The 23993-nt window shown below is 40.1% G+C and overlaps 1 protein-coding gene across 1 annotated transcript in view; it reads left to right on the top strand.

The window, feature by feature from the left end:
• The window catches only part of PLCH1 (phospholipase C eta 1), a 238412-nt gene that overhangs the window by 12736 nt on the left and 201683 nt on the right, over nucleotides 1-23993 (top strand). Inside the window, exon 2 of the mRNA XM_019946331.3 lies at nucleotides 14455-14573. Coding sequence (XP_019801890.2) covers nucleotides 14495-14573 — 79 coding nt within the window. The 5' untranslated portion in view covers nucleotides 14455-14494. The remainder of the gene's footprint in view (nucleotides 1-14454; nucleotides 14574-23993) is intronic.

Below are 23993 nucleotides of genomic sequence, written 5' to 3'. Positions count from 1 at the left end.
CTGCTTTCATGGCCTGAGGGCACAAGGGACAAGAGATAAAGTTAAAACATCTGAGAAGGGACCATTTGGTCATAAAGCTAGGACTTCAAAGGGCTTCTCCCTCATTGTAAGGGTGAATTAGAATAAAAACAAAAATAATTATCTACCTTCTTTCTAACCCTATAATATTGTAAGGAAAATCACCTTTCAAAAATCTTGGTTCTGAGCAGACCCTGATTATTTGGTCCTGAGAATTTGTGATCCTGAGCCAGCTTTAATACAGATTTGCATCTGGAATCATAATAACTAGGTGGTCAGAAAAACCTCGAAATGAAAATTTGATTTAAAGAGTGCCTACATTGCAAGTGTCCCTGGTACTGAGCAAACACCAATTTTCCCCCTTCTTTTGGAAGAATCTATTTTTATCCTAGACTTCAAAGAATCCCCACCAATGAAATTACTGGGTGGGCCAAAATGTGCCTTCTGTTTTTTAAGTAAAAATAAGACACATTTTTCATTTTCACCAAGAACTTTATTAAACAATGTATTCACCCTTTCGTTCCACTACCTTCTACCATTTCTCATGAAACTTCATCATTCCTTCTTCCCAAAACTTTTTATCTTTTTGATCAAAGAACTGTTCCCAGGTGCCTTTTACAGTCTTCCAGGGAACTGAAATTTTTTCCATTAAGAGAATTTTTAAAGACCGAAATAAATTGAAATCTGAAGGTGCAACGTCTGGTGAATATGGCGGATGAATCAGAACTTCCCAGCCAAGCTGTAACGGTTTTTGCCTGGTCATCAAAGAAACATGCGGTCTTGCGTTATCCTGATGGAAGATTATGCGTTTTCTGTTGACTAATTCTGGGCGATTTTCATTGAGTGCTGCTTTCAGTTGGTCTAATTGGGAACAGTACTTGTTGGAATTAATCGCTTGGTTTTCCAGAAGGAGCTCATAATAGAGGACTCCCTTCCAATCCCACCATATACACAACATTACCTTCTTTGTATGAAGACTGGCCTTTGTTGTGGTTGGTGGTGGTTCATTTCACTTGTCCCACGATCTCTTCCATTCCACATTGTTGTATAGTATCCACTTTTCATCGCCCATCAATTTGTTTTAAAAGTGGAACGTTTTCATTACGTTTCAGTAGAGAATCGCATGAGGAAATACGGTCAAGAAGGTTTTTTTCTCTTAACGTATGTGGAACCCAAACATCAAAGTCATTAACATAACCAAGATGGTGTAAATGATTTTCAATGCTTGATTTGGATAGTTTGAGTATGTTGGCTATCTCCCTCGTGGTATAACATTGATTGTTCTCAATTAATGTCTCAATTTGATCGCTATCAACTTCAACTGGTCTACCCGACCATGGAGCATCGTTCAGCGAGAAATCTTCACAAACAACTTTTGACATATTTGATCAGTCACAGCACCTTTTCCATACACTGCACAAATCTTTTTGTGCATTTCAGTTGCATTTTTACCTTGCTTGAAATAATAAAGCATAATATATGGAAAATGTTGCTTTTTTCTGCCATCTTCAATATTAAAATGGCTATAAAAATTCAATTTTGATGCCTTTTAAAATTTTTATTTTTTAATCTTTATTGGAGTATAATTGCTTCACAATACTGCATTAGTTTCTGTCGTACACCAGAGTGAATCAGCCATATGCATACACATGTCCCCATATCCCCTCCTTGAGCCTCCATCCCGTCCTCCCTATCCCACCCCTCTAGGTCATTGCAAAGCACCGAGCTGACCTCCCTGTGCTATGCTGCTGCTTCCCACTAGCTAACTATTTTACATTCAGTAGTGTTTATATGTCGATGCTAAGCTCACTTTGCCCCAGCTTCCCCCTCCCACCCCGTGTCCTCAAGTCCATTCTCTGTCTACATCTTTATTCCTACCCTGCAACTAGTTTCATTAGTACCTTTTTTTTTTTAGGTTCCATATATATGCGTTAGCATACGGTATTTGTTTTTCTCCTTTTGACTTACTTCACTCCGTGACAGACTAGGTCCATCCATCTCACTAAAAATAACTCAATTTCGTTTCTTTTTATGGCTGTGTAATATTCCATTGTATATATGTGCCACATCTTCTTTATCCATTCATCTGTTGATGGACACTTAGGTTGCTTCCATGTCCTGGCTACTGTAAATCGTGCTGCACTGAACATTGTGGTACATGTCTCTTTTTGAATTATGGTTTCCTCAAGGTATATGCCCAGTAGTGGGATTGCTGGGTCATATGGTAGTTCTATTTTTAGTTTTTTAAGGAACCTCCATACTGTTTTTCATAGTGGTTGTATCAATTTACATTCCCACATATGGTGCAGGAGGGTTCGCTTTTCACCACACCCTTTCCAGCATTTATTGTTTCTAGACTTTTTGATGATGGCCATTCTGACTGGTGTGAGTTGATACCTCATTGTAGTTTTGATTTGCATTTCTCTCTTTTTTGACCCACCTCCTAGAGTAATGGAAATAAAAACAAAAATAAACAAATAAGACTTAATTAAACTTAAAAGCTTTTGCACAGCAAAGGAAACCATAAACAAGATGAAAAGACAACCCTCAGAATGGGAGAAAATATTTGCAAATGAAACAACAGACAAAGGATTTATCATCAAAATATACACCCAGCTCATGGAGCTCAATATCAAAAAAAACAATCCAATTAAAAAATGGGCAGGGGCTTCCCTGGTGGCACAGTGGTTGAGAGTCTGCCTGCCGATGCAGGGGACACGGGTTCGTGCCCCGGTCCGGGAAAATCCCACATGCCACGGAGCGGCTGGGCCTGTGAGCCATGGCCGTTGAGCCTGCGTGTCCAGAGCCTGTGCTCCGCAACGGGAGAGGCCACAACAGTGAGAGGCCCGCATACGGCAAAAATAAATAAATAAATGGGCAGAAGACCTAAATAGACATTTCACCAAGGAAGACATACAGATGGCCAAGAGGCACATGAAAAGATGCTCAACATCACTAATTTATTAGATAAGTCTTTTTTTAAATGCACACTGATATGACAGCTATCGCATACAATTTAACAAAATTGTTTCAAATGAAGTTAAAGGCATCTAAGTGCTACTAGAGCCATCTTACGGAAAAAACTGAATGAACCTTTTGTCCTACCCAATAGAAGGAAAATTAGCATCTCATAGTTTGAAAAAAATCACTAAACACAAGATTTAAGCTGAGAACCAGAAACTCTGGAGACTAACCAAGCTGATTTGAGAAAGAACCAAATATTATAGAACTTGGGGGAAAAAAAAAAAGAACTCAGTGAACAGATTAACCCAAGCTGAACAGGGAAATTGTCAACTGAATGATAGATCTGAAGAAAATTTTCAGATAGCAACAGAGAGGCAAGACAATGAAAACCCCAAAATAAAGATTAATCAATGTGGAAGACAGAGAATTCAGACTCAATATAAGTTTAATTATAATTTCAGAAGAAGAGAGAAAATGGGAAGAGGCAACATTTAAAGAGATAATGACTGACAGTTCTCAAGGACTGATAAAAAGTATCACTTTCCATATTCATGAAGTCATCTGAATTCCATTCGGGATAAGGAAAAATCCACACAGACAAAATATAATTAAATTGCAGAACACAAAATATAAAGAGAAGATCTTAAGCAAGGTCAGAGAGAAGAGGCAGCTTATTTTCAAAGACATGACAAATTATCCTGACGGTGTGACAATAGAAGCCAGAAGACAGTAGAATATTAAATTTCATGCCCTGATAGAAATTAACTATCAGCCTAGGATTCAGTTTTCGTTAAGAATATCTTTAAAAAGCAAAGACAAAGACTCTCAGACTTAAAACCAACCAACCAACAAACAAAAAAACCACAACAAACCCTAGAATTCTAGCAGATCCTCACAAAAAGGATACATTTCAGGCAGAAGAAAATTATTACCAGATGGAATGTCTCAGAAACAAGAAATGAACAAAGAAAAGGAAAATTTGTAAGTAAAACACACATTGACTGTATAAAGTAGTAATCATGTCTTCAGTGGGAACTAGGTAAAATAAGTGACATAAATAAATTGGAGAAGCAGAAGGAGTCAATATCTTCTAAAGTTCCTGTATAGTTTGGGAGGAAGTTAAAGATACAGATTAAATTTATACTTTGATAAGTAAAGTGTACCTGTTAAAATTTCTAGGGCAACCACTAAAATTTAGTAAAAGAATGAATGAATAACTTTCCAACGGGGAAAATTGAAATGAGAAAACTATTAAATCTGAAGTCAAGAAAGTTGAGAAAAGAAATATAGAATAGACGACTAGTAGCAAACACAAAATAAGATGTAGAAATAAAATCCAATGTATTAGCAACTATAAAGAAACCAAAGATTGTTAGACTAGATGAAAAATGAAAATTCGGCTATTTGCTGTTTATAAAAGACATGTCTAAAACAAGGGTACAGAAAGGTGAAGGTAAAATAATAGAAAAAGATAAATGAGTGGTTACAAACTAAGAGCTGTCACTATTAACATCAAAAACTAAAAGCTGGCGATATTGATATCAGATGAAATAGACTTTAAATGTCAAAAGCATTTTTAGAGATAAAAGAAGGTCATATTGGTTCAAAAGTTGGAACTCATCAGAGAAAAACCTTTTGTGGTTTTTAAACATGGTCTCAATATAACGCAAAACGTGGTCTCTAATACGTGGTCTCAACATATATTACGCAAAAATTGAGAGAACTACAATGGGAAACGTATATTCCCAGTGATTTTTTTTTTTTTTTTTTTTTACCATGCCGCGTGGCTTGTGGGATCTTAGTTCCCCAACCAGGGATTGAGCCTAGGCCCTCGGCAGTGACAGCATGGAATCCTAATCACTGGATCACCAGGGAATTCCCTTCCTAGTGATATTTTAATATACTTCATCAGTACTTGATAAAGAGGGGAAAAGGTCAGCTACCACACACAAGATTTGAGCAATACAGTTAGTAAGTTTGAGCTGATAGACATGTGAAGGTCATTGCATCTCAAAACTGCAGAATACACATTATTTTCAAACACACATAGAACATTACAAAAAATGACCTCAAACTATGTCATCAAACAAGTCTTAACAGCAAACAATGATTGGTATCATCCAGACCAGATCTGTGATCACAGTGCAGTTAAGCTAGAAACTGATAACAAAAGATGACTATGAATAATTATAGAAATATATTTCAAAATGACCCTTGGATCAAAGAAGTTGCAGTGGAAATCAGAACATATTTTTAACTGAATGATAACAAAAATATTTTGGGTCAAGACTTGGGGTGGGGATAAGCAGCTAAAGCATGTATAAATGCTTATATTAGAAAAGAAGAAAGCCTGAAAATTAGTTAGATGTTGAAGTTGAAGAGTTAGAAAAAGATGCAAAGTAGACCCAGAGAAAATAGATGGAGGGAAATAATAATAATTCCATATTATTCAATGGAGAGGATCAAAAATGATACAGTTTGGCTCTTGGTAAAAGCTAGTAATGGTGATGAACACCTGGTGAGGCCGATTTCAAAAGAAGAGAGAGGCACAATATTCCTAAACAATATTAGGAGTGGAAAAGCAGATGTAGATAGTAAAAAAAAGTTATGAAATACATTATGCTAAAACATTTGAGGAAGCTTAGAGGAAGTGAATACCTTTCTAGACAAGTATAACTTATTGAAACTAAATTAGAAAAACTAGGCTGAATAATTCTATAATTTTTAAATTAAATAAACCATTAGTCAAATATTTCTCCATAAAGCAAGGTCTAGGTTTAGATGGGTTTATGAGCAAGTTCTACCAAGCACTCAAGGAAAAAGTAATTTCAAACTTGCATAAATCATTCCAGGGAATAGAGATACATTTTTTGAAGCTGTGATAACCTCAGTATAAAAACGTGTCAAGAACAGTATGAGAAATGGAAATTATAGGCCAGACTTACTTAGAAATATACATGTAACAGTCATAAAACCTGAGCAGGCCAAATCTAGCAATGTATTAAAAAGATAAATCCAATTTGTTCACAATGTATCATCTTGGGATTGCAGCGTTGGTTTAACATTAGAAAATTCATATTAACAGATTAATGGAGACATATCTTATGATCTAAGTAGATGCAGAGAAAATGTCTTATAATGTTTAATATCAAATTATGCAAAAAGCTGTTCAGAAAATCAGAATAGAGCCAGTTTTCTTAACATAAAGAATATTTACAAATAACCTATGGCAAACATTACACTTAGTGGTAAAATATTAAAAGCACTTTGTTTCTTAAGATGAAGATCCATTATTCTATGCAATACTGCTTTTGATGGTTGATACATACTGTATCCTATTTTTTCACATAGCATCGTATCATGAGCATTTTCCATGTTCACTTACAAAGTTTTTGCAGAACACAATTGTTAATATCTAACCTACAGTCAGTGCTACCCCAGTAGCTGACTATTTAGTGCTCTAATTCTTCTGCATCATAAAAAATGATGCAGTGAATATTTTTTGTGTATACATTTTTGTATCTTTAAAGATTTCTTTTTGATATATCTCCAGCAGCTGAATTACTGAACCAAAAGGTATGAACTCTTTCAAGCACTGGATACCTATTATTGTATACTTGAAACCAGCCCTTTCAAATGAAGCATCCATGTGTCTTTGGAGGGTGATTGTATCTCACTGCTCAACTTAGCTCAGAATATTTTCAGCTCCTGATGGTTTAAAGAAAACACACAGGGAACTTGGGGTTTAGTGGTGTCCCCTTGTGAGCCTTAAAAAATGAACAAAGTACCCTTTTATTTCTTTCCCTGTGTGTACATAGCTGGGAGGGGGCTAGCTATGGAATTAAGCTGTTTGCAGAGCCCTTTAACAACCAGTTTGGCAGTGCTTGGAAACCTGTGGGAAGTGGGGGAGGGAGTTTATGAAGGGGGAGGGGAGGATAGTGACCTGCCATCTGCGGAGTGGAGTGGGGCCCCTCTGACCAGGGCCTTCTGACCCAGGCGTCTGAGCTGCTTTAGAACCTGTTAGTCTAGGCCTGGTCCAGGGACAGGAGCCGTGGGCCCTCCCATCCCATCCCTGCGCTGTGTAAGTCTCTTGATTTGTTTGTCTTAAAATTAGTGGAGAAATGAGAGAAGAGCAGCTGTCTTTGAAATCTTAGCTTTTAACTGGACTGAGTTTGAATTCTCAACCATTAGAGAGAACTTGGTGCAGAAATTCCCAAACGTGTTGTGTCAGAGGCTGTGAGGTGCAGGACACAGTTTGGGGACTTTTCCCCTCTGCCTTCCTCTTTCTAAGCACTTCCTGTTGTATGAATATTGCTGTCAGAGCATATTAGTTATGTCTTTTGTCTCTCAGCGAGGCTTAAAGAGAAGGAAATCACTTCTCCATATGAGTTAAAGGGTATACTAATGGGAATTAACTCTGTGGTTTCTCAGGGCTATTTTAATTTATAATTACAGCTGAATGATGGGGATATTAGTCGGGGGTACGGGTTGCCCATAGTCCTTATTAATGTAGAATATTAAGTTTGGAAGCTCTGAGAGAGCATCTCGTCACCACCACTCGTCTTTTGTTCCAAAGATGAGGCAGCCCGAGCACAGGGGAGTGAAGAGATTTACCTGACACTGTTTAGTCAGAGGGCGGACTGGGCTGCAACTCTGGCCTCTTGACATTCAGTCAGACATTTTCCCATTGTCCCTTGATGCCTTACCGCATCCCATGAAGCAGTTACTCCTTTTCCAACAGCAGGGTGAGTTTATGCATTGTTTTAATTTCTGGCTATATCCTTCCTCCCTGTTGTTAGCAATTTGGAAAGCACATGAACCCCTCAGATAGTTTTCACAATGATTTCTGGCTCGAAAATTTGGCCTTGGTGTTTCTGAGCTTTGTCCAAATAGCTCACTCAAATTTCATTGCAAAGAAACCTCCCACCATTTGATTCTCAAAGAACTGACACTTTGCTTGGATCCCCTCCAGTCTGTATACTCCAAAGTCTCCTGGCTGGAGGGACAAGGTAGGTATATTTTGAATAAGTAATGTTTCATTTAGTCATCTCTTCTCCTCCTTCTGGCTCTTCCCCTTCATTGACCCATAGTGGAGTTGGATTGAGTGGTGGATATGAGAAGAATTATACCTTGTATATTATGAGTAATACAACTCTAGGTTCTTTCCATAGGGAAGGAGTGTCAGGGAGGAAACACGGCTGGACAGAGTATAGCCCTGGGACTGGGACAGTGCATTTGGAGTCAGAAGACATGAATTTGCAACCTGCTATTTCCTATTAGCCTCTTTGAACTCATGCTTAATGATGCATGACTTATAGGGCTATTGTAAGGATCATTTTTTTAAAAATACAAGATAGAAATGGAAATATTGTATGAACCATAAAATGATTTACAAATAATAATATATTATTATTATTTTTTTTTTTTTGCGGTACGCGGGCCTCTCACTGTTGTGGCCTCTCCCGTTGGGGAGCACAGGCTCCGGACACGCAGGCTCAGTGGCCATGGCTCATGGGCCCAGCCGCTCCGCGGCATGTGGGATCTTCCCGGACCAGGGCACGAACCCATGTCCCCTGCATCGGCAGGCGGACTCTCAACCACTGCGCCACCAGGGAAGCCCAAATAATATATTATTTTTAAGAAAGAAAGAATATAAAAGAGTGGGAGTGGGAGTGTTGGTTTTTATGGAAGAGGGGTGCCAGAGAAGAATTGGCTGTGGTAGTAGCAGTCACAGTAGGTGAAGAGGTGGAGATAGCATGTAGTAACAAATCCCTGTACTTAAAAAAAAAAAAAGTGTGTTTGTGTGTGTATATACACATACATACACATATATGAATATATTCCCCCTTCCCCAAAGTTCTCTTTTAAGACTCTCCTATTCTTCCTTTTCCTTTGTTAGAACTCTGATTTCCATATATGAACTTGAATAGTTTGTCTTTTATTAAGCCATTCAAGTGGCTTGAGCAGATTTGTAGTGTTCCATAAAACTCATGTTAAAGCAGTGATATAGATTTGCCTCACATGTAAAAACAGTTAAGAGAATTCTAAAGAAGAAAAGATTTCAGGGTTTGCTCTGCTTAAATACACCTTCAAGGGGTGCGAGGGAATCCTTTACTACCAAAACAAAGGACTTGAATGCGGCATATCCCTAGGGAAAGCCCAAGTAAATAGGGAGTCATATTTTGAAACTCAGAGGACCAGCTAAAAAACCTGGCCCAAGGTCCCCCAGTGAGTCAACTGTTAGAGATGAAACCAAAAAAGAGAGCTCATGACTGCCCTGTGGGCTCTCTTTACTCTGATTTGCTGACACATTTCATCAGTCAGAACTCTTTGGTTGCAAGTGACAGTAAACCCAGCTCAATATGGTTTAAACAAAACTAAACAAAGCAAGGAAGGGAATGTACTGGCTCATTTAAGTAAAAAGTACAGGGAGAGATCTGGCTTCAGGTGTGCCTTAAATGATATCAGTAGGACCAAGTTTATCTTCATTCCTCTGGGTTGAATCCAGTCCCACGTAGATTTTTTTCTTCTCTTGTAGTAACAAGATGGCTGCCAGGAGTTCTAGGCTTCACAACTTCACAGCCTCACAACCTTGAGTCCAACAGAAAAGAAAATTTCTTTTCTCCAACAGTTCAGACAGACATCCATGCCTGACTCTCAGTGGTCCGAATTAGGTGGGCTATGTGCACCATCTGTACTAGTATGGCCTGGGGGAGGCAGTGCTCAGCTTTGTCAGACCTAAACCATGTCCTCACCTGAATAGGGACGGAGCTGACACCAGCTAAGTCTCATGGAAAGAAAGTGGGAGAAGGTGTTTCCTAGAGGAAAACCAGAGGAAGCAGGGGAACAACCAGTAGGTGGCTGCCATTGTGTGTTTTTTCTTAGGGGGCTTTAGTTAAAATGAGTGGGTGTTGCTGTGAAGATTTCTCTTTCCTTTGTGGCGTTTTAAACGCATTGACAAATGCTTATTAATCAAAATTGTTCCTGCTTTTCTTAGTGAAAAGTGTCTTCGAATTTCTAATATTTTCTTTCTTCATGGTGTCCTGCCACCACAGGTTTATGTCTGGTCTGTAGTTTGACACTGGCAACTTTGGTCATGTATCTATAGAAAAAAATGGCAAAAATAAAGAAATGTGGAATGTTATAAAAGTTACTAATCGCTTATAAAATGGGCTTGGGGGGCTTCCCTGGTGGTGCAGTGGTTGGGAGTTCGCCTGCCAATGCAGGGGACAAGGGTTCAGGCCCTGGTCCAGGAAGATCCCACATGCTGTGGAGCGGCTAGGCCCGTGCACCACAGCTGCTGAGCCTGTGCTCTGGAGCCTGCGAGCCGCAGCTGCTGAGCCCGCGTGCCACTGCTGCTGGGGCCCACGCTCCTGGAGCCCGTGCTCCACGGTGGGAGAGGCCACCATAGTGAGCGACCCGGGCACCGCGGCAAGGAGTGGACCCTGCTCTCCGCAAGTAGAAGAAAGCCCATGGGCAGCAATGAGGACCCAACACAGTCAAAAATAAATAAAATTTTTTAAAAATGGGCTTAGGAACATTTCAACTTTTTAGATATTTTTAGTTCATCTGATGAATCCTCTGCATACTTGCTTGTCTTCTTTTATTTCTTGTTGCTGCTTTAGAGTTTTTGGAGTTTGGAGGTTTTGAGTAGAGCTGATTACACTTTTTCAAATCACATATGTATTCTGTAGAAGTATGTTTATTGATATGGCTAGAATGTCACCATATATTAGTAAGTTATATGAAAAGAAAAAAGGCTTCAAATTAATAGGATCTAGTTTGTTTAAAAAAAAGACCACAGTATCCATGGTAGTTGTCTTTGGGTGGTAAATGATATCACTATATAAGTTTTTTGGGGTTTTTTTTAGCTTTTCTGCATGTTTCAAGTTCTAAAAATGGATAAAAAGAAATTGTTAAAGATAAGTAAAATACATACATATAACATTTCCTATAACTTTACCATCCACGAAAAAAGTTCATATTAACTTGTTCTGAAGGCAGAATTTGAAACTAGTCTTAATGAGTTGTTTCTCTACCCGATGTTCCTTAGTCACTGTCAGTTATTAATTTACAAGGATTGGGGATCTGTATGTTCTATAAAGAGTTCCAAATGTAACATATATTAAATAGCAAATATTAAATCAATGAAAGTATATTTTAGTGGATATTTTCACCCATTATATTCACACAAATGGGATCATGAAACACTCAAAAGATCCCTGCTTTGGTACTGCTGAGCCTGGGGTTCCTGCCAGCTTTCTCGAATAGCTACCTAGCAGTGCTATCTTGCAAGTTACACCTACTTTCTGGGCCTCAGTTTCCTTCTGGCTACACCATGTGGGGTTTGAGCTCGTTTCTAAGGTCCCTTTCAGTTGCATCCCCTTAGTGAGTGCTGGGCCGCTGGTTCATCTAAATCTGGTTGTGGCTGAGATTGGCTTTATTGCACAGCTGTCTCTTCCCCTGCCTCAGCCCTACTGACTCCATTCATTACCTCCACCTCCGGTATCTCTCAATTTTGAAATCATTTGCTGTGATTCTGGAGACCAGAGTGGGCACTTCCTTCCTTCAGTCTCATACTGGAGGGAATCCAGGAAATGCGGCATAGAACGAGGACGTCACTGACGTTTACCGAGGGCCTGTAGTGTGTGCACAGCTCAGGTCTGGCACTCAGGGGTGGCTTACTGTCTGCCCTTCAGCAGCAAACAGATGCCAGGGGAGGTAAGACATGCCCGTGATTAACCAAAATAGGGGGCACACAGCCTGGAGACCATAGGGTTCAATTACTTATACCTTTGTGTTCTAGTTCAACCATTTAAACTGAGTCCCCTCTTCTTAAAAACACCTACCCAGAAGAGTTTGTAATCCAAAGGTACGATTTCAAGTCCCACTGCTGCTTTTTCCTAGCAGCATGGGTGAGTCACAGACTCTAACATGCTCTTCTCTCCTTTCATCTGGTTAAAAGGAAGGGCCAAATGAGAGTCAGGTATGTGCTTGTGTTTTGTTGACTATACACAAAAGCACCTTATTCTTTCATCTTCTGATTCTGCTAACCTTCCTTGGATTGAGAATGAACAGAGAGGGCAAAATAAAGAATGACACATGAGAAGCAACCTAAGTGTCCATCGACAGATGATTGGATAAAGAAGATGTGGCACATATATACAATGGAATATTACTCAGCCATACAAAGAAACGAAATTGAGTTATTTGTAGTGAGGTGGATGGACCTAGAGTCTGTCATACAGAGTGAAGTAAGTCAGAAAGAGGAAAACAAATACCGTATGCTAACATATATATATATATATATATATATATATATATATATATATATGGAATCTAAAAAAAAAAATGGTTCTGATGAACCTAGGGGCAGGACAGGAATAAAGACGCAGACGTAGAGAATGGACTTGAGGACACGGGGAGGGGGAAGGGTAAGCTGGGACAAAGTGAGAGAGTAACAATGACATATATACACTACCAAATGTGAAATAGCTAGCTAGTGGGAAGCACCTGCATAGCACAGGGAGATCAGCTGGTGCTTTGTGACCACCTAGAGGGGTGAGATAGGGAGGCTGGGAGGGAGACACAAGAGGGAGGGGATATGGGGATATATGTATACATATAGCTGATTCACTTTGTTGTACAGCAGAAACTAACATAACATTGTAAAGCAATTATACTCCAATAAAGATGTTAAAAAAAAGAAGAATGACACATGAAACCATAAGATCAAGTTACTAAGGAAAAGTTAGCATGAATACAGACAGTTCTCCTTAATTCTGTGTAACCTAAAATATTTCTTTTTTTTGTAAAATATTTCTAATATAAATCATGAATATACTTTTGTAGGAAATAGTTACTACTGATATTACTGAAAATTATTTCCAATTCTTGAAAAAAGGTATTCTTATTAAAAATGTGTCTTCAAAATCGAATACATGAATATATGTATAAATAAATGCATAAAAAAGACTGGAATGGTTCACACCAAGCAAAAGTGGTCATTTCAGGAGAGAGACATGAAATGAGGGAAGAGGGGATTTTCAATGAAAAAATTTTTTTCGAGTTTCAGTATTGAGTTTTTTTAAAACTGAGCATATCTAACTGTATACCTAAAATACTTTTTGAGAGAAATCCTTGTAGTATGGAATACTGGGTGGGGAGGGGGCAGGGAGGGTTGTCTCCATAATCGCCTGTTTTCTATCTTATTTTACAGTTGGTTCCGTGAGTGATTGTATCTTGGCGTGATGGGACTCACCCTCAGCCCCAGGGAGTGGGAGAAGCAGCCAGATTTAGCCAGGTGGGGGTGGGGTAAGAAGAAGGGGGGGTCAGGTCTCCTGGAGCCTGAGAAAAGGTAGGATAGGTTACAGGTAGGGGAGGGTGGAAGAATGAGGCTTAGGGAGCCAAGGAGGAGCTCTGGCAGAAGCTTTAGGAACCTACACCAATTGTGGTTCCATTAACGAATAGGCACAGCTCTGATCATTTGTTTTTTTCAGTACTGACTCCATCCTGGAGTGCCTTCACAAAAGTCTAGATTGCTTTAATAGGACAGATGACAAATTGTTTCCCACCTGTGGATTTTCCTTCATGCCAGCCTTGCTTGGTTTTGCCTGGCTTTATTCTGTGACCAGAAAAGAAGATGGAATTCTGAAAAGTTGCTTTAGCCAGATCCTGTGAACAAAGGGAGCCTTGTTTGGGGTTATGCACACCAGCTTTTGGAGGAGTCTAATTCATCAGCTGGCATCTCTGCTTTTCAAGTCCTTGCTCTGGTTAGCACTGTGTTTCTCTGTCCGTGGAGGGGCAAGCCTTCTGGAGGAGCAGGCCCACTGCTTGTTCACCCGGCTCTGGTTACAGGGGGCAGAGGCAGGTCCTAGGGGCCCTAAATGGGCACCCACAGTGAGTCCAAGAGAGGGAGGCGGCCTTTGTTGCTGTGTTTGCCTGGCCCATGGCTACATGGATGCCATTATAATTTCCAAGATTTCCCTGGATTGGTCAGGTACGCAGTCCACCAGACTGGTGCTGACACAAAAGTCGGAAACTGGGAATGTCAGTCACCCTCCTGTTAGTCCCCTCCCCACCTGCAACTGAGATTTCCTGAAAAGCTACCAGCATTGACTGGTTTGAGTCCTGGCTGAGTGCGGGCGAAGCCTAGAGCACATAAACCAGTTCTGAAACTTGTTCTCCATTGGTGGATTGATTCCCCCCCACCCCCAGGACAACAGTAACTTTGAGCCCCTTCAGGTGCTATTAGAAAAAGCTCCTGTTGTGGTATGTTAAGTGACCTTCTATCCAGTGGGAAGACTTGTGGGGAATTTCTTGGGGCCTGGGGCATTCCAGCTCCCCACGTGGGGAAGGTGTGAGGCCTGCGTGCTGCCCGCTAAGGCCCGGGGACTAATGGTGTCAGGCGGCCAGCATGAGCGTGTGGCTTCCGCCTTCTTCATTTTTGTCTCCTTCCTTTTCCCTTGACAGAGCAATTTTGTTTTGATGCTGTGCCAGAAATCTTCTGACAATGAGTTACTGGAACTTGGAGAAAAGGAACTGTGTGCAGTACCGCAGGCATTTTCTGGTGGACAACAGTCTGTTTCACGGTGAGTTGCCTTTTCTACTCCTGTAGGCGGATCTTTTGTTTCTGAGAGCACTTTTATTCCAGCACTCTGGATGCAAATGTGGTATGATTGTTGGGTTGAACCAAGAGCCTGAGTTAACTTGTTGCTGAAAAATTACCCAAGAATCCCCACTGGACTCATTCCGCAGAGTTGCAAGCTGTGTGCCACCCCTCAGCAGCCATAACAGCATCGTTACTTTCTACCTCTCAGGTTAGTTTATGTCAGTGCCTTTCCTCTTCTACTACACTGTCAACTCCAGTAATATCCCTTTCCGATGTTTGAAATTGGGGGAGCTAGACCCATTAGGTAGTTCTCGGTTAATATCGGTGGATCATCAATCAGGGCTTATAACCAGCATGGTGTGTGCCTTCTATCAGGCTCCATATAAAAACAGAGCAGGTGAGGGCACTTAACCATAACGATCAGGTTGGATGACTGCAGCCGTAAATCAGAGAATAATCAACATTAGTCATTTTCATGGCAAACTAAGATGAATTGCCTTTACCCTGCTGGCATATTTGTTTTGTGTTATACAGCCAGGGATAAGCTCTGTCAATCCTGATATCAGGGTGCCCTTGAGTGAAGTTTACTTAAGAGTCAGAGATTCATGTGTTGGCAGAATTTTTGGAGTAATCTCCATTAAGAGCTGGTGGAATTGTAGAGGGAAGAGAGATTTCATGAGAAGTGGAGTGCTACTGAACAGAATCCTTGATCTAAGCTACCTTCAACTTTCTAAGTTTGGTTTTTCTTCCCCAATTTAGTGCAGACTTACTGTTTTTTTATTGCTTTAGATTAAGTTTAAGATAACAAACTTAACCCTACTTACTTTGTTAAAGCACATCTTACAATGTTTTTTCACGTTCATTATGCCACCTCACTATCGGACTTTACTCCGTAGAGGATGCCTTCATTTACAGGTCAAGAAAGGGAAGCAGAGATGAAATGACCAGCCCAAGTTGGCATAGTCAGCTATTAGCAAGGTCAGATCTAAAATTCTAGCCTCTACCCTTCCAGGCTGGCTCTCTTGGCATTGCAGCGGCGACAGCCTCTTAGCAAAGGAGACTAAGATATGGTGACTTAACACGCTGGCACTGAGTTCTGCTTTGTTTTCCTGTGAACCTCATCTAAGGACCCTGTTCGTTGCTTCATCTCTCACACAGTGTTTGCTGTGTGGTGCTTTCTGTTACAAATTTACTTGTATTAAAAAAAAAAAAAGAATAAATATGATAAACACAGGAGTTAGAAAAATTAGCTTTATTTTTTCCAAGTTTTGTGCCAATTTTGAAAAAGTTCAGATTTTATTTATTCATTACTTTAGAATACCTTTGTCCAGAGATCTCAAAGGCTATAACAACTTAAAAACAATTTCCTATGTATTGTTAAAACTGTGTTACCACTTAGTGAATTACTGTATTGCTGAGGGCTTGAGGAACATGATCCTATTGAATCCTTTCAACACCTTTGCGATAGTGTTTATTCATCCCATTTTATGGATGGGGAAACAGAGGTTTGGGGAGGTTGTTGAAGTGGTGATCTAAAATCAAACTCGTGTCTGCTCAACTCCAAAACCCCACTATTTTTTTTCCAGGCTGCACCTCCATTTTAATAGAAAAATTAACACTCTGAGAGGTTTAAGTTCTATTCAACAGTATTCTCTCTGCTATTAACCAGCCATGTCTGATCTTGACTACGTTATATAATCCTTCAGGATCTCAGTTTTCTCGTCTGTGAAATGAGTGTACTGGTCTCGATGATTTTTTAGGTTCTTCCTAGTTCTAGTCTCTGAGATTCCACTGAAGTATTTCTGAGAATTCCAGTTGCTGTATGTATTTTGTGAGCTATCTTGTCTCTGAACATGAGATTCACAAGAGGGCAGTAGAATACTTAAAATATGACTTGGTTACTTACGTTGAAGAATTCCTCATTTGAGAAGATTTAGAGATATCAAATCTTCCCAAGATTAAAAGGACTAAAGCCAGTGAGAATTATGATTCTGTTCATTTATAATAAAGCAGTAGCTTTAAGTATTTCTGATAGTTAAAATATCATTTTGGATCTCTATGCCAAAGGATATGTAATTCAGGAAAGAACGATGCCTCTGCTCTTCCACTGTATTTACTTCTGCAGAAAAGTAATGTCTGTGAAGACAGGAATTTATTTAACTTTATGGAGGATTGTGAGGAGTCTTGGTATATTTTAAGCCAAGGGGGCACTAGTGATAACATCTTTGTAGATGATTTCTGAACATTTATGAGAAAAGACAGGACATGTTGAGTTAGAAAGGTCAGATTTCTTTTAGAGGGGATTCTCCTGGTCTGCTGGTAACTCTCCTTACATAACCAAATCAAGCCAAACAAAAAGAAACAAAACACCTCCATTATAAACAGAAAAGAACCATTTCCTCTGCAAGATAATAGACTTTTAGAATATGCAGACTCAGATGTGCAAATTGTGCTAGCCAGACTTAAGCAGTATTCCCAGGAGAAAGGAACCACCTTAAAAAGAGGACTAGGTGGGCAGTAGGGGGTCAATAAAAGTAAAAATAAAAATGTAATATTTGTATACTGTTTCACAGTTCATAAAGCACATTCATAGCCTCCCTTTCTGAGTATAGAGGAGGTAGGTTCTCATTGGAAACAATGTAGAAAATTACCCACAATCTCCCAACCCAAATTGGAGTAACAGAAATAACACTAATTGTATGTTTCTACCCGGTCTTTTATCTCCTCTCATCTTCGCAACAGTCCTGATGTAGGAATGGAATACCTGGAAAAGGTAGGAAACGGTGGGTACTAGGCAACAGAAATGAGCTGATTGAATTGACAATTCTGTGTCAGTCAGGAGAGGACCCCTGGTAGGCATTATGATGAGCTGCTTTTGTATTTCCCACTTGTCCTGGCCTTTGCCCAGATTTTTAGGGAATCTTGAATCCAAAGGGATTTTGAGCCTATCAAAGAAGCCAATTGCTAGAGGTTTTCTCTAGTTGGCTTTTGTTTTAACATGTTTGATATAGAGAAAAAACTTGGGCAAAGAATACTTTGTGTAGTATGAACCTTGCTTTAATGGCTTATATTTTCATGAATTATTTTTATTTGAAAATTACCTGTACCCTCAGCTCTTTCTCTTGGCTGTCGTGAATTGCAGCGTTTTTTTTCTGACCTGGGACACACATTCTTAAACCTGTTATCAGTGTATTTACAATTTATATATATCCAATTTCTAATGCACATAAGCTTTTTTCAAACATTTGAGTTCCTACTTGGAGGTGACTTAATTTTTGTTTTCATGCATTGCTAGTTATAATTGTGATGTTGAAAAAATTGTGATGTTGCCTTCCTGTAAGTTATATGGTATCACCCCTACTTACTATATTGAAATTTATTTCTGTTGCTCTCATGTTGTTATATGAATGTTTCTGAATGACCAAGACAAATCTAGACTAGAAACGTTTTGAATTGAATTACGAGTGTCTCTTACTATCTAGGGATAAAATTAAGGATAGTTCTGGTATTAAATATTTATGTAGTATGTTTTTTAAAAAGTGCTTTATATGTACTTTGACTTTGCCTCACAAAAAACTTCTAATCAAACTAATTAGCTTATTAAATAATTAGTTTTTAGCCAGCCACCCCTTCCTGGCCAGAGGCCTAATTGGTGATGTAGGACAGAAACTGGACTGCCAGTTTGTAAAGCAAAGTAGGTTTGAATTGGATCCCAGAGACTAGTTTTAGCTCCATTTTTATGACTCACTTGTGTAGCCTTTGTCACCTAGGTGACCCTCAGTTTCCCTCTTTCTAAAATGAGGGTTTTTCCAGATTCCAAAGTTCCCTTCTAGCAGCAACATTGTGGTCTCTGTGTAGTCAAACAGGATGTGTGGTGAACGGGAGTGTCCTACAGGCCAGAACATGGGAAGAGAGGGCTGACAAGATGGCAATGAAGAGGAGGAAGATTCTTGTTTGATTGTAAACTTTGTAGTTACCTTTGCACTGGCAAAAAGCTGCATTTCCCTGTGTGTGTGTGTGTGTGTGTGTGTGTGTGTGTGTGTGTGTGTGTGTGTGTGTGTGTAGGGTTGTTCTTGAGTCCCTCATGTGTGTGTGTGTGTGTGTGTGTGTAGGTTGTTCTTGAGTCCCTTGTGTGTGCGCGTGTGTGTGTGTGTGTGTGTGTGTGTGTAGGGTTGTTCTTGAGTCCCTCCCAAACATGGAGGGACCAGTAGCTAGGACTGACAAGCTTTCAGGACAAATGTCATTATACTCAAAGAAGAGTGGAGAAGTTCTCACTGGAATTCCATCCTCGTTGTAAAAAAGAAGAATGCCAGATCCGGCCTGGTAAATGTGAAAGGAGAATGAAATTATGCAGGCATGAATTTCGGTTCTCATTCATTTAGGCCAGTTTATTAGCAAGGTATGACTTTGGCAGCCTGTCTGCTTTAGCGGTTTGGGGCATTACTGGATTTTTTTATCAGAGTGTCATTTCTTAACTGAGTCAAACCCTAGCTTTTCCAGCCAATGACTGTATATACATCCTCTTCTAGGTCCAGAAAAACACCAGCACACAGAGAATTCCTGCTAATGCAATGATAGTCAAGATATTGTGAACATCATTAAGATCAAAAGTATTATCTCTTAGAGGAACACTGAATGGAAAAAATTTCAAAGACAGTTGAGAGAAAGTATAAAAAAAAAAAGATAGGCCTTAAATGGAGAGAATGTACTTGAGTCATTTAAATGATGTAATAGAACTAATTCTGGAAGCAGCCTTGCCCAGAAGATTCCTCTTTAGCCCCACACTCAAGTCTCCCCCTCCCCCTTCCATGGCCACCAGGCAGAAAGCACGGAGGGCAGGTATACTTTCAGGTCTGTGATGTTCAGGGGCATCTCGTGAACATGCCAGAGGCAGTGAAGGCTCAGCAAAGGGAGCAAGGCCTGTCCCAGGTGTGGCATCTTGCAGGGGCCACCCTCCCTCTGGGCTGCTTTGTATGAGTTGTTCCTTTGGGACTAAGTTTCCATGTCAGCAAAATGCTTCAATTTAGGACAAATGACATCTAAACTTCTTCCTAAGTGGTAAAATTTCGAGAAATGCTTGTTTCTCCACTTCCCCACCTCAGGCCACTTGTAAACAGAGGCCAGCTGGGGAATTTGCAGTGAATTAACTGACCAAATTGATTTATGTACTTCTTCCCTTGCCTGAGACAAATTAGAGCCAGCCGTTCAGGCCTTGCAAAAGTAGATACTTCTATCTAGTTAGAACACAAACCTTAACGTGAGCTAGTATGAAACAATCTTATTCTATAACTTTTTGGTAACGTGTGTTCTTCCTTCATCCCTAGGAGACAGAGAAAATTGTCAAGGAAAGTCTCAGTGAAATGCTATTTATATCAAAATCCAAAGTTCATTTCCTTTTTTTTTTTTCTTTTTTTGGTCTTTCTCCATGATGACCAAACTGGTTTATTGAACATTCTCAACTTAGTGTAGCATATAAACAAAATTGTTTTATTTTTCACCAGTTACTACTTTTAAAAATACTCTTTGCAACATCTTGGGCAGATTCTATTACTTTCTGGCTACTTTTGGTTACTGAGGGTCAAATCCAGTTTAAAAGGTTAATCTCAAACTCATCTAAAGCCCATCTCCTCCCTTACCTGCAGCGTGGGCCTGACCTGTCTGTCAGGGGTGAGGGGGGGCGTTCATTTGGCTCTGCTATAGTTCTTCTCCTTGAAGAGGAATTCAAGGCCTAGGTCCTCAGATTTTGGTACAAGGAAGAGAGATGGGGGAAAGCAAAGGTCTTTGAGCTTCACCCCGGCCAGTTTGTATGTTAGTGGCAGTGAGATGATCAAGACTCTCTCTCCTGTTCTCTCTTCTGTGGATGTTCGGTTTCACCCTGACCCCTCTGTCACCAAGGACTCTGCAGAGAGGACCCACTGTCTCCCTTCAGCCCCACCCATTGTCCATTTCTTATTCCCTCTGGCTGAAGCCTGGCTGCCCTTGCCCTGAGGACTCTTGGGCAGCTGCCTGGTCCCTGCCTTTTCTCTTATCTCCATGTTTCTGCACGTGGAGTTCTGCAGGCTGCCGCAGGCTGTGGAGGATGGGCTGGTTATGAAGCTGTTCCTGTCTTCCTCCCAGACCTACTCACGCTGTTATGGGGGCTACTCCCACAAGCCTTAGGAAGCCTCTGAATTATTCTTTTGTAGCCCTTCCCCTGCTTGTCTCTGGGAATGAGGGGTGCTCCGATTTTAATCCTCAGAGTACTGTTTGTGCCACTCCAGGTGCCTAGGCTGTGCACATAACAGGGGCTCAGGTCATGTGATTTTGAATGGATGGAATCCCACCCTCTTCACCCCTGACAGTTCTCCTTGGACCTCTCTAGAGCCACTCCAGGCTGGTCCTTGTCCGTGAACATTTTGGATTAGAGAGACTTCCTTTCCCCAAAGGTACTAGTGTTCTTTATTGTGCTTGCTTCTTGCAAGGTTGTGTAGCTGGATAGATCAGAGCCAAACAACGATCTAGATTTATAAAAATCCATGGTGAGATGTCTTGGCCTCTTTTCCCCATCGGGAATCTAATTTGATGGGATTTTGCTGACAAAAGAGAACCCACAGTGTTCTCTTTTGTCATGCTTTCCGTGTTGAGGTCATTTACATTCTGTAACGATGGAGGGCATAAAAAGATCCCGGTGGAGTGCGTAGCAAAATGACAAATTGAAGATCTGGGTACCTGGGAAGCCCAGATGGATGAGAAGTTAACAGTGGTCAGTCTCTGAAGCTTTAGCTTTAGTCGTTGTTTGAAACAAGCCTGTTGTGTTAAGTGATAACCTTGGCTGGCCTTTCCCGATAGACTCTCAAATTCTCTCAAACCTGTGGCCATTGGGAGTCCAGTCAAGCAGAAGGGCCCTTGATTATTTTATTCCTTATGCTTGGGAATACCAATTTTCTGGTTACTAAGTTAGAAGAAATATATCTAATAAAGAGTCAACTTTTCCTTCAGATTTGCAGACTTCTCACGTTTTAAGTGGTTACATAAGAGCATTATGTCCCCTTAGACCTGTGTTACAAATTTAAGCCTTTGTTCTTTAATCTGCATTTCCATAATTATAATTAATTTTCCTCTGCTCTCTCATTTTCCCAGTTGTCTTTTCTACTCTGTGCCTAACGTATGCACAGAGATTGATGCGAGGATGAAATGTCTTTCCATGGGTAGATTCAGGGTTCTTCCAGAGCAGCATAATTATTTAATTTAGTTATACAAAAGATCCAGATTTTTTTCTTGGACCACAGTAATAATTATTAGTGATTGTATTTGTAATCACAAAACCCTCTTGTCTCCCATCTATCAAAACAAAGATTAAAAATTCCAGTTTGGTCCTTTACACTGTGTACATGAAAAGTCATCCCAGTGGACCTGTGATAGTTTATATATTTTTAGGGCTCATTCCTTTCAGCAGGTATGTTTGGGCTTGTTACAGATGCAAACTGTTGGTTTCAAAGGGATAGTCAGATTTTTAAAAAATTTAAAGCCCATAGCCTAGTGTGTTTTTCACCCATTCCAGCAGCTTCAACTCCCATCTATGTGCCGATAGCTCCCAACAGTGTATTCCTGGCTTAGCACCATACCCAGATGTCCATCCTCCTACCTGACAGCTCCACTGATGCCTGCAGGTCCTCAGACTCAGCATGTCTGGAGCAGAATTCCCTCTTCCGCACCAGTACCCGGCTGCCTTGCCAGCCTTATCCCTTGCTTCCCCTCCCTCTTTGCACCACAGCTACACTGACCTTCCCGTTCCTTGCCCACAAAACTTACCCCTTCTTTGCTTAGCTGGCTGCTACCCCATCCTTCAGACACCAGAATAAGGGGTCCCCTCTGCAGAGAAGCTTATACTGACTTCCCAGACTGGGTCAGTTCCCTTTTTATACTCTCCTATCACCCTGCATTGCTGCCTCATTGTATTATCACTGTTGTAATAAAACAATTAATTTTGTGATAACCAGTTTAATTTTTGTCCTCCTTGTACTTCTAAGTTCCAGGGGAGTAGAGACTGTTCTCACTCGTATCTCCAGTACATAGTAGAGTGCATTGCATATACTCATCTTAATTACAGTGGAGATAAGAACCACCTACTGTTTCATTATTTTTGCACTCTCAAGTTTGGCCTTTAATCTTTTTTTTTAATTAATTGTTATTGGAGTGTAGTTGATTTACAATGTTGTGTTAGTTTCTGCTGTACAGCAAAGTGAATCAGTTATACATATACATATATCCACTCTTTTTCAGATTCTTTTCCTATATAGGTCATTACACAATATTGAGTAGAGTTCCCTGTGCCATACAGTAGGTCCTTGTTGATTTTCTATTTAATATATAGAAGAGTGTATATGTCAATCCCAATCTCCCAATTTATCCCTCCCCCTAACCTTGGTAACCATAAGTTTGTTTTCTACATCTGTGACTCTATTTCTGTTTTGTAAGTAGTTTCATTTGTACCAAGTTTTTAGATTCCACATATAAACTATATCATGATATTTGTCTTTCTCTGTCTGAATTCCTTCACTTAGTATGATAATCTCTAGGTCCATCCATTGCTGCAAATGACATTATTTCATTCTTTTTTATGGCTGAGTAATATTCCATTCTCTCTATATACCACATCTTCTTTATCCATTCCTCTATTGATAGACATTTAGGTTGCTTCCATGCCCTGGCTATTGTAAATAGCGCTGCAATGAATATTGGGGTGCATGTATCTTTTCAAATTATGCTTTTCTCTGGATATTTGCCCAGGAGTGGGGTTGCTGGATCATATGGTAGCTCTATTTTTAGTTTTTTAAGGGACCTCCATACTGTTCTCCATAGTGGCTGTACCGATTTACATTCCCACCAACAGTGCAAGAGGTTTCCCTTTTCTCCACACCATCTCCAGCGTTTATTGTTTGTAGGTTTTTTGACTTTGGCCATTCTGACTGGTGTGAGGTGACACCTCATTGTATTGCATTTCTCTGATAATCAGTGATGTTGAGCATCTTTTCCTGTGCCTCTTGGCCTTTCATCTTTGTGCTGTGGAATACATCAGTTCCTTGGCTGCAGACCCTCTTCTTCCCTTCACTCATGCTTTTGCCTTGGAGAACAGAAGAATGCACCTAAACTATTCCTTCCTGAGATTGAGAAGGGAAAGCCCACTTTGCTGAGAATCCTAGTGTGCTTTAGAAAAGATGATTACAAATGTATAATGCCTCAAAGTGGAAAAGGACAAACCCATTTCTTTAAAAGAATTTCTTAGACTTTTTGAATTCATTTAATAATACTTTCCAGAATTTCCATGTTGGTTATATATGGGTTTATTTTATTCAACTCTGAAAATGGAGGTTTTGCCTGTTAAAATAACCCTCTTAATAAAAGATGTTTAGTTGCAGTA

The sequence above is a fragment of the Tursiops truncatus genome, chromosome 4 (genome assembly GCF_011762595.2).
Source record: "Tursiops truncatus isolate mTurTru1 chromosome 4, mTurTru1.mat.Y, whole genome shotgun sequence".
Taxonomy (NCBI): Eukaryota; Metazoa; Chordata; class Mammalia; order Artiodactyla; family Delphinidae; genus Tursiops; species Tursiops truncatus.
Note: the sequence above shows the minus strand (reverse complement) of the source record. Positions and strands in the feature narration are given on the sequence as shown.